The sequence below is a fragment of the Salmo salar genome, chromosome ssa15 (assembly GCF_905237065.1).
Source record: "Salmo salar chromosome ssa15, Ssal_v3.1, whole genome shotgun sequence".
In the NCBI taxonomy this organism is placed as follows: domain Eukaryota; kingdom Metazoa; phylum Chordata; class Actinopteri; order Salmoniformes; family Salmonidae; genus Salmo; species Salmo salar.
In genome coordinates, this window is record NC_059456.1 from 48,842,055 (window position 1) to 48,851,370 (window position 9,316).

The 9,316-nt window shown below is 39.8% G+C and overlaps 1 protein-coding gene across 1 annotated transcript; it reads left to right on the top strand.

The window, feature by feature from the left end:
- The first annotated feature begins 4,925 nt into the window (after positions 1-4,925).
- Positions 4,926-7,053, top strand: LOC106571733 (uncharacterized). Its single transcript, XM_014145134.2, has 5 exons — positions 4,926-5,271; positions 5,444-5,501; positions 5,902-6,022; positions 6,167-6,449; positions 6,646-7,053. Exons 1-5 carry the CDS (start codon positions 5,253-5,255, stop codon positions 6,873-6,875), a joined length of 711 nt encoding a protein of 236 aa, XP_014000609.1. The 5' UTR covers positions 4,926-5,252; the 3' UTR covers positions 6,876-7,053.
- The last annotated feature ends 2,263 nt before the right edge of the window (positions 7,054-9,316 follow it).

Below are 9,316 nucleotides of genomic sequence, written 5' to 3' on the forward strand. Positions count from 1 at the left end.
TCCTAATGTTCTCTTTCATAAGAAGAAAAGGGAGAATACTTTTCTGCAATATACATCATATTACAGAATGTAGTATCTAGTTTTTGTGTGAAAATGTATGTCATGAAGTGTGTTCACATTTCACACAGGAAAGTATTTTTTTACGTCTTTAGAGAAGGACATTTGGTCTCATTTGCTGCAGAGACAAACATGTATTTTACAGGTAACTGCCAAAATAATGGAAACAGTTGAGTACATGAGGGATACAAAGTATATTGAAATTAGGTGCTTCCACACAGGTATGATTCCTGAGTTAATTAAGCAATTAGCATCCCATCCTGTATAAAAATGCTGGGCATACCATTATTTTGCCTACCAATGCTATGCCCACATGGGATGACAATGCTCCCATCCACAGTGCACAAGTAGGCACTGAATGATTTGATGAGCATGACAACTATGTAAACCATATGCCATGGCTGTCTCAGTCACCTCAATTGGACAATTATGGGAAATTCTGGAGCGCCGCCTGAGACTGCGTTTTCCACCACCATCAACAAAACACCAAACGATGGAATTTCTCGTGGAACAACGGTGTCTCGTCCCTCCAATAGAGTTCCAGACGTGTAGAATCTATGCCAAGGTGCATTGAAGCTGTTCTGGCTTGTGGTGGCCCAACGGCCTATTAAGACACAATATTTTTATGTTTATTTTGACCTGTATATTCTCAACACTCGTGCATCTAGACTTCTGCCCATGCATGTCATGGTTTTGTGTACTGCGGTTTATCATAGCTTTGAAATCCTTTGCATAGAGGAACAGATATGTGTGTAGTAAAGGTATGAAAGGGAGCATTTACAAGGTACATTTGAAGTCGGAAGTTTACATACACCTTAGCCAAATACATTTAAACTCAGTTTCACAATTCCTGACATTTAATCCAAGTAGAATTCCCTGTCTTAGGTAAATTGGGATCACCACTTTAAGAATGTGAAATGTCAGAAAAATAGATTTATTTCAGCTTTTATTTCTTTCATCACATTCCCAGTGGGTCAGAAGTTTACATACACTCAATTAGTATTTGGTAGCATTGCCTTTAAATTGTTTAGCTTGGGTCAAACGTTTCGGGTAGCCTTCCACAAGCTTCCCAAAAGTTTGGTCAATTTTGGCCCATTCCTCCTGACAGAGCTGGTGTAACTGAGACAGGTTTGTAGGCCTCCTTGCTCGCACACATTTTTTTCAGTTCTGCCCACAAATTTTCTATGGGATTGAGGTCAGGACTTTGATGGCCACTCCAATACCTTGACTTTGTTGTCCTTAAGCCATTTTGCCACAACTTTGGAAGTATGCTTGGGGTCATTGTTCATTTGGAAGACCCATTTGCGACCAAGCTTTAGCTTCCTGACTGATGTCTTGAGATGTTGCTTCGATATATCCACAATTTTCCTCCCTCATTATGCTATCTATTTTGTGAAATGCACCAGTCCCTACTGCAGCAAAGCACCCCCACAACATAATGCTGCCACCCCATGCTAAACAGTTGGGATGATGTTCTTCAGCTTGCAAGCCTCCCCCTTTTTCCTCCAAACATAACGATGGCCATTATGGCTGAACAGTTCTATTTTTGTTTCATCAGACCAGAGGACATTTCTCCAAAAAGTACGATCTTTGTCCCCATGTGCAGTTGCAAACCGTAGTCTGGCTTTTTTTATGGCAGTTTTGGAGCAGTGGCTTCTTCCTTGCTAAATGTGGCCTTTCAGGTTAGGTCGATATAGGACTCGTTTTACTGTGGATTTAGATACTTTTGTACCTGTTTCCTCCAGCATCTTCACAAGGTCCTTTGCTGTTGTTCTGAGATTGATTTGCACTTTTCGCACCAAAGTACGTTCATCTCTAGGAGACAGAACGTGTCTCCTTCCTGAGCGGTATGACGGCTGCGTGGTCCAATGGTGTTTATACTTGCGTGCTATTGTTTGTACAGATGAACGTGGTACCTTCAGGCATTTGGAAATTGCTCCCAAGGATGAACCAGACTTGTGGAGGTCTACAATTTTTTTGCCTGATTTCTTTTGATTTTCCCATGATGTCATGGCACTGAGTTTGAAGGTAGGCCTTGAAATACACCCACAGGTACACCTCCAATTGACTCAAATTATGTCAATTAGCCTATCAGAAGCTTCTAAAGCCATGACATCATTTTCTGGAATTTTCCAAGCTGTTTAAAGGCACAGTCAACTTAGTGTATGTAAACTTCTGACCCACTGGAATTGTGACACAGTGAATTATAAGTGAAATAATCTGTCTCTAAACAATTGTTAGAAAAATGACTTGTGTCATGCACTAAGTAGATGTCCTAACCGACTTGCCAAAACTAGAGTTTGTTAACAAGAAATTTGTGGAGTGTTGAAAAACTTGTTTTAATGACTCCAACCTAAGTGAATGTAAACTTACGACTTCAACTGTAGAATACTTATTGATATGAAAGTGAAGCATTTTGGTTTTCATGCATAGGCTACCATATAAAACAGGCTTTATTTCACTTATTTACACTTCATATCTATTCCACTTTTTACTATCCATTCATTTTTCTAGTATATTCGTTTTTTCTATTCCATAAAAAAACATGACTTTTTAAACCCAATTAACCTCAACTTGCAGGTAAAGCTGTATCAGGCTCTATCAAAATATCAAGAAAGCTAGTTGACCATATCTACTGTTCCACTTGTAAAATGTTACATGTCAGGCGTTACGCTTACAGTTTAAAATTGAAATAAACATTATGCAAAAGGTCCAGTCTATTTCATGCTGCACATGTCGTTTTTTAAAAGATTTTACACAACACATATTTGAGGAATTGTTCACATTCTTTTAACTCTAATTTCTATATTTAACAATATCAAGATTGTATTTTTAGTTTTTTTGTTGCTTTTAACTGAGAATAAAGTGTTGATCGTGTGCCTATAGCAGTACGGTGTTGCAGCGAGGTTGAATAAAGGTTAGAAATGGATTTGAATGGTCGATTTGTTTTGATCTATTATCAAATCTCACCAATAGATGGTGCTGATGGCTACAAAATAGCTGAATTATTTTGTTCACTGGTTTGTGATGTTTACATTGGCCTTTGCTTTAGCATTTTTGGCTCTCACGTGAACTATAGCATTCAAATGTAGAAAACTCATTCAGACCCTGGAGTAAAACCTTGCATCAATCAGCCTCCCCCTGCTGGAACCAGAGTTGATCAAAACCCTCTCTTCCATGCACTTGGAGGAACGCCCCATAGGAGAGCACTGTCATTCACACTATTTAGTGTACACGAGGTATCTTTCTGCCTGTTGGGCAACAGACTGCATCTCCATGAGCTGGGCCCAGCCTGCAGTTGCCATGGATACTCTGGGTGCTGACACTAGGAGGACTGAGTAGGCACTGCTTGTTTAAGACACAAATCATAACAAAGGATTAGAGGCACAAAGTAGCCCCGCTGGTTTCTATGAGATACACCTCGTCCTCATCACACAGGCACTATAATTAGTTGTGTGTGCGCGTGTGTGGGTGTATGCTTGTGTGAAGGTGGAGATCAGGGTGTTTATTCTGTAAATTCTCAAAGCATTTTACTTTGTAAAATAGGTAGTTCACCTCATCCACTACCAATATGCACTTACCTATGCAACAGATGGTTGATTGTGGCTGTTGCTCTAGTCTGGGATTGACCTGTATGTGTTTGTGCTTCCCAGAATGAGTTCAAGCCCAAGAACATCAAGAAGAAGAAGAAGGTGAGTATTATCATGTCTGTGGATGAAAACAGAAGGTAAGGGGGGGGGGTCTCAACGATAGCCACACGCCCCAATCCGTCTCCTATGCGGGGTTTTTTCCCGGATAATCTTTGAAGAGGGTTTGTATGAACACTATCTGTTGGTGGTAATTGTGTGTCGGGATTGGATGGGGATGTTTTGGTGTCTACAGGGATGTCAACAACAGCGACAGCACTTGACTGTATCGTGCTGCCAGGGGGCTAGCATGTGGCACATCTTTAGGCTGTGTTACGTAGGACTGACACACACACAGTGATACGGCTGCTTCTTGCCAACAGGAAACTGTGATATGATAATGACATGTATTGAGGTCAGCTGGCCCCGTTCCTTACAAGAAGGAGCAGGATGATTCCCACAGCAGTGCCTACTCACCGACCAAAATCTGGGAGGGGCCTAAAATACTGTAATTCAACCAAATGACTATCAACTCACTGTAACTTATTGCAGGTCTATTTATAGAGGAACTTATTCAGTTGTTTAGTGATAACATTTTTTATAAGACATTGGCCTATAACACAGAGTTGGAAGCAGATGTTTAGCAAGGACTCTACTATAGACTTCTAGTGTAACAAAGATGGTTCTGTGCATAGCTAAAAGCTAGATGTATTGAGTTTCAGTGGGTTTTAGAATGGCTTTACTTTTCCTCAGTGCAAACGTCAGTGTTCCACTAGGCCTTGTGGTTTCCTGTGTCCTGATTCTGGCATTAGACATAATAATCCTCATAGGATTGTAGCCTACATGTCCAGCTCACAGATTACTGCACCTGTACATAGCCCATCTATAATTTAGCCCAAACAACTACCTCTTCCCCTACTGTATTTATTTATTTTGCTCCTTTGCACCCCATTATTTATATTTCTACTTTGTACTTTCTTCCACTGCAAATCTACCATTCCAGTGTTTTACTTGCTATATTGTATGTACCTCGCCACCATGGCCTTTTTTTGCCTTTACCTCCCTTATCTCACCTCATTTGCTCACATTGTATATAGACTTATTTTTCTACTGTATTATTGACTGTATGTTTGTTTTACTCCATGTGTAACTCTGTGTTGTTGTATGTGTCAAACTGCTTTGCTTTATCTTGGCCAGGTCACAATTGTAAATGAGAACTTGTTCTCAACTTGCCTACCTGGTTAAATAAAGGTGAAATAAATAAAATAAATGTCCATTATTCAATCTCAATTCCACATGATATGGAATTAAACGGAACTGTGGATTGATTATGTCACCATCAATAGAAGAGTCTTTGGTTACTATGGCGTTGTTAACCTAGATGAACTATTAGCTATGCAGTCATGATTATGACTCAATATGTCAGAACACTGAGCAATACCACTGCTGTTCCGTGGCTCCGTCATTCAGCCACAAGACAGAAAGTTGCCTGAAGGCTGTGGATCATTGTATTGTTGACCCAGACGGAGTGCACTTCACAAGGATTGTCTTTTTCTGAGAAAGCTAACCATGGATAACTCTCCTGAAGGTAAGCACTGACTGGATTGATGTAAGGTTGAAAAATACTGGTAACTTTTCCAAAACTACCAATGGAGGAAGATTTTGACTTCATTTGTACAGTCCAAAAGTCATGGTGTGCTGAATCTGTCGTTTCTGAACCAAGGCGTTGCCCTCTAATCTTCCTCGCGTTCTTTGTTTAGTGAACCAGGAGCAGGGAGACATACCAATGATCCCATTGGTCCATGAGCCCATGTCAGGGTAAGGGTTTTCTACATAACACAATGTAACATCTGTACAGAGGTGCAGTCCTAATGAAATGTAACATCTGCACAGAGGTGCAGTCCTAATGAAATGTAACATCTGCACAGAGGTGCAGTCCTAATGAAATGTAACATCTGCACAGGGGTGCAGTCCTAATGAAATGTAACATCTGCACAGAGGTGCAGTCCTAATGAAATGTAACATCTGTACAGAGGTGCAGTCCTAATGAAATGTAACATCTGCACAGAGGTGCAGTCCTAATGAAATGTAACATCTGTACAGAGGTGCAGTCCTAATGAAATGGGAATTGGGTGAGAAAGAATCCGAAAGATGGTCCAATGGACATGGTGAAGTCTCTTTATCTTAAAGTCATCTTTAACTTCCTGATGACCGCTAGGGATGAGATGCAGAGAACCCAGAACCAGGTGAACAACTTGCAGCAGTCAATGAACCACATGCATGAGCAGCTGAATTCCATGCAGAGGCAGTTTATTGAGTTGCAGAGTGCCCTCTCTCAGGTAGTAGATTCGTCTCAGCAAGAGTAGAATGAGTCATGTGTAATCATGATGTTATGAAGATTGATGATGATGTTGATGATGATGACTGGAATGGTAATGGTAATTATGTCTTTGTAACTCCTATACTCCACCTGTACTGGATAGCTCCTTGATGACAACATGCCTGTGGCACCTGAAGCGGAAGGGTTCCAACCGAAAAACATCACCCCTGCACAGTGGGACGGAATCCTCCCGATAGGAATCATCCAGAGGGAGGATCCCAACAAGAACCAATCATTCCAACAAGGCATCATCCCAATAAAAAACAATGGAATGGAACAGATGGAATGGCATGGACCACCTCCACCTCCCATCATCCCCATAGTGGGATGCTGGGATGCTGGAGTCAATGCTCCACGTTGTGGAAATTTCTATGCCAGGAGAAAGGGTAATAAGAAAAGCCTTATCTTATGAGTGTGTTGTCTAAGTGTCTACTTTATACAGATTTAACTCAATTAATTCATTTGCCTGTAGTCTGGTTGTGTTTGGGTTGTAACAAAGTATCATTGCAAGTTACACTGTCAGCTAGTGATTGTTCTGTACGGTGACAAGCAGAGTGGCTTGATTTCTCCCACTTGTCACAGATATCCGGAGTAGATATGTGGCGGATCCTGCTTTAATGACCATCACCAAGCCAGAACACTCCGAGGCCAATCCTCAGAGCCAGGCTGGCAGTTGGCCGGTGGCTAAACCTCAGCGCCCAGCACCCCCAGTACAGAAAAGACCAAACAGTGGAGGCTGGCTCAGGTGGTTCTTCGGTGAAAAGGAAGAAGTTCCTCAGATGACAAGGATACTAGATGATACTAGATGTTAACAGGCAGAAACTTGGCCCAGGCACTCTACCCTTTTGAGGTTCGACACTGAACAATCCTTCCACTACGGTTCATTTAATTAGCTTTAATTGACAGCAACGCCTGGCTGAAGTTGCCGTGATGTTTACGCTATTTCGTTTTGTCTCACAGGTCGTTTTCCAGGAGGGATCATTTGATATTTCAGCATTTTAAAATACAAAAAAAAAAAATTGATTTCAGCATAGAAAAGTTATTAAAAGACTCTCTGTATGTTCACGTAGCTTTGATATGTTTTCTGGCATCCTTTACAAGCCCATCGCTTGTGCATTTCTCCATGTTACATACTTTACAGATGGGTGTATTATTTATACATATATTTTCAAAATATATTAAAGGAATTGATCTATTTCATAAACATAATATCAAATGTAAATAAAGTGCATTTTAAATTTAACACCATATATTTCAATATATTACTTTACTGCAGGCCTGGCGTTGTGGGTGGGCCTTAGGGAGCCATGCTCGCCCTACCGCACCTCCTAGCCCTACCGCACCTCCTAGCCCGTCCAAATAAAATGCATGGTTGAATGAAACTTTGCATGACTAATATTTTTGATGTTGTTGCTATAACACTAATGTATGATATTTGACCATTTAAAGTTTTAATTACCGCAAAACATTTTTTCTTGTTAAAATAAATATGGCTCAAGAAATTCTGACTGACAGGGATTTAGACCTATCATAAATGCATCATGAAGCTCATTTCTCTTTTTGATGAGTCAAATTAGTAGTGGGTGGAGCGTTATGTAAACAGCCTTGTGATCGTTCGGAATGTCATGTTCAAGAGTAGGCTACCTTAACTTGTTTTCTTCATCGTGGTCAAAATGGAAATTAGAAATTGGTTTGCTAAAAATAATGCCTCATCTGCTGCAACAAGTAGTCTTAAAACATCTGGCCACAACACAGCAATGATATGGAATAATTTACACTTTATTGATATGACATGGACATTCTCAACGGATTCCTTCGTATAGAGTGCATTCGGAAAGTATTCAGACCCATTGACTTTTTCCAAAGAAATTTACGTTACAGCCTTTTTCTAAAATGGATTACATAGTTTTTTCCCCCTCATCAATCTACACACAATACCCCATAATGACAAAGCAAAAACATGTTTTTCGAAATTTTGGCAAATTTATATTTAAAAAACCCCTGAAATATCACATTTACATAAGTATTCAGACCCTTTACTCTGTACTTTGTTGAAGCAACTTTGGCAGAAAGTCCGGTCTCTGGCCACTGTTCTTGGGGACCTTCAATGCTGCAGAAATGTTTTGGTACCCTTCCCCAGATCTTTGCCTTGACACAATCATGTCTCGGAGATCTACGGACAATTCCTTCGACCTCACAGCTTGGTTTTTGCTCTGACATTCACTGTCAACTGTGGGACCTTATATAAACAGGTGTGTGCCTTTCCAAATCATTTCCAATCAATTGAATTTACCACAGGTCGACTCCAAGTTGTAGAAATATCTCAAGGTCGATATTTCAGTTTTTTATTTTTAATACATTTGCAATACATTTAAAAAGCCTGTTTTCGCTTTGTCATTATGGGGTATTGAGTATAGATTGATGGGGGAAACAAATGTATTTAATACATTTTAGAATAAGACTGTAATGTAACAAAATGTGGAAAAAGTCAAGGGTCTGAATACTTTCCGGATGCTCTGTATGTTGAAATAAGGTGATCTTTGTATTTAAAGCAGTTGTTTTTTGTGTTATTATTATTGTAGATTTTTGTGTTATTATTGTTGTAGTTTGGAAGCAATGAATTTGATCGTATAGGCTTATTTGATAAGAATTTGTTAAACTATAATTTTACACAAGCGGTGGTGATCTGTTCAAAATAACCATAATGTGACTACTTCACAAATGGTATAGAGCGCACAAGTTGGTTAAGAAAATTTACCGAAAAATGTGTTATAGCCTATAATTTAACAGAGTGATTATTGTAATTGTATTGTTATATTCCATTTTGGATGCCTCCCAATCTACTTAATTACTGTCATGAATTCATCTTTCCTTGCTCTGCAAATGCGATCAAAGATTTGCATTAGCCTATTATAAAGGTGATTTAAGCAGCTGCGATGAGTGTTAGTAAAAGCATTTGAATTTAATTTAGATTTCAGTGTGGTTCCTATGTCGTGTAGGTACTAGGCCATGCATGATACAAATATACGGAACTGTCCATTGTGCTGAAGTTAGAGATCAATGTACCGGTAATGCCGAAGCCGATCTGCAGCAAGCCACGTCAACACGTGGAACGTGGACATGGGTAGGCTTATGCATGTTGTGCATTTTATTACGGGTTTGAAATGCTCTATAACAATTGGAATTCCAACCCCACCCATTGTATAAATTGAAGTTTTACATCTCAACAAAGTAAGCTGTTGGCACTTGGCAC

What these genes read in the sequence shown, in the direction of transcription:
- LOC106571733 (XM_014145134.2), top strand. An exon ending in TGCAGAGTGCCCTCTCTCAG is followed by an intron (nt 6,023 to 6,166) that starts GTAGTAGATTCG and finishes TGTACTGGATAG; the next exon opens with CTCCTTGATGACAACATGCC. An exon ending in TTTCTATGCCAGGAGAAAGG is followed by an intron (nt 6,450 to 6,645) that starts GTAATAAGAAAA and finishes CACTTGTCACAG; the next exon opens with ATATCCGGAGTAGATATGTG.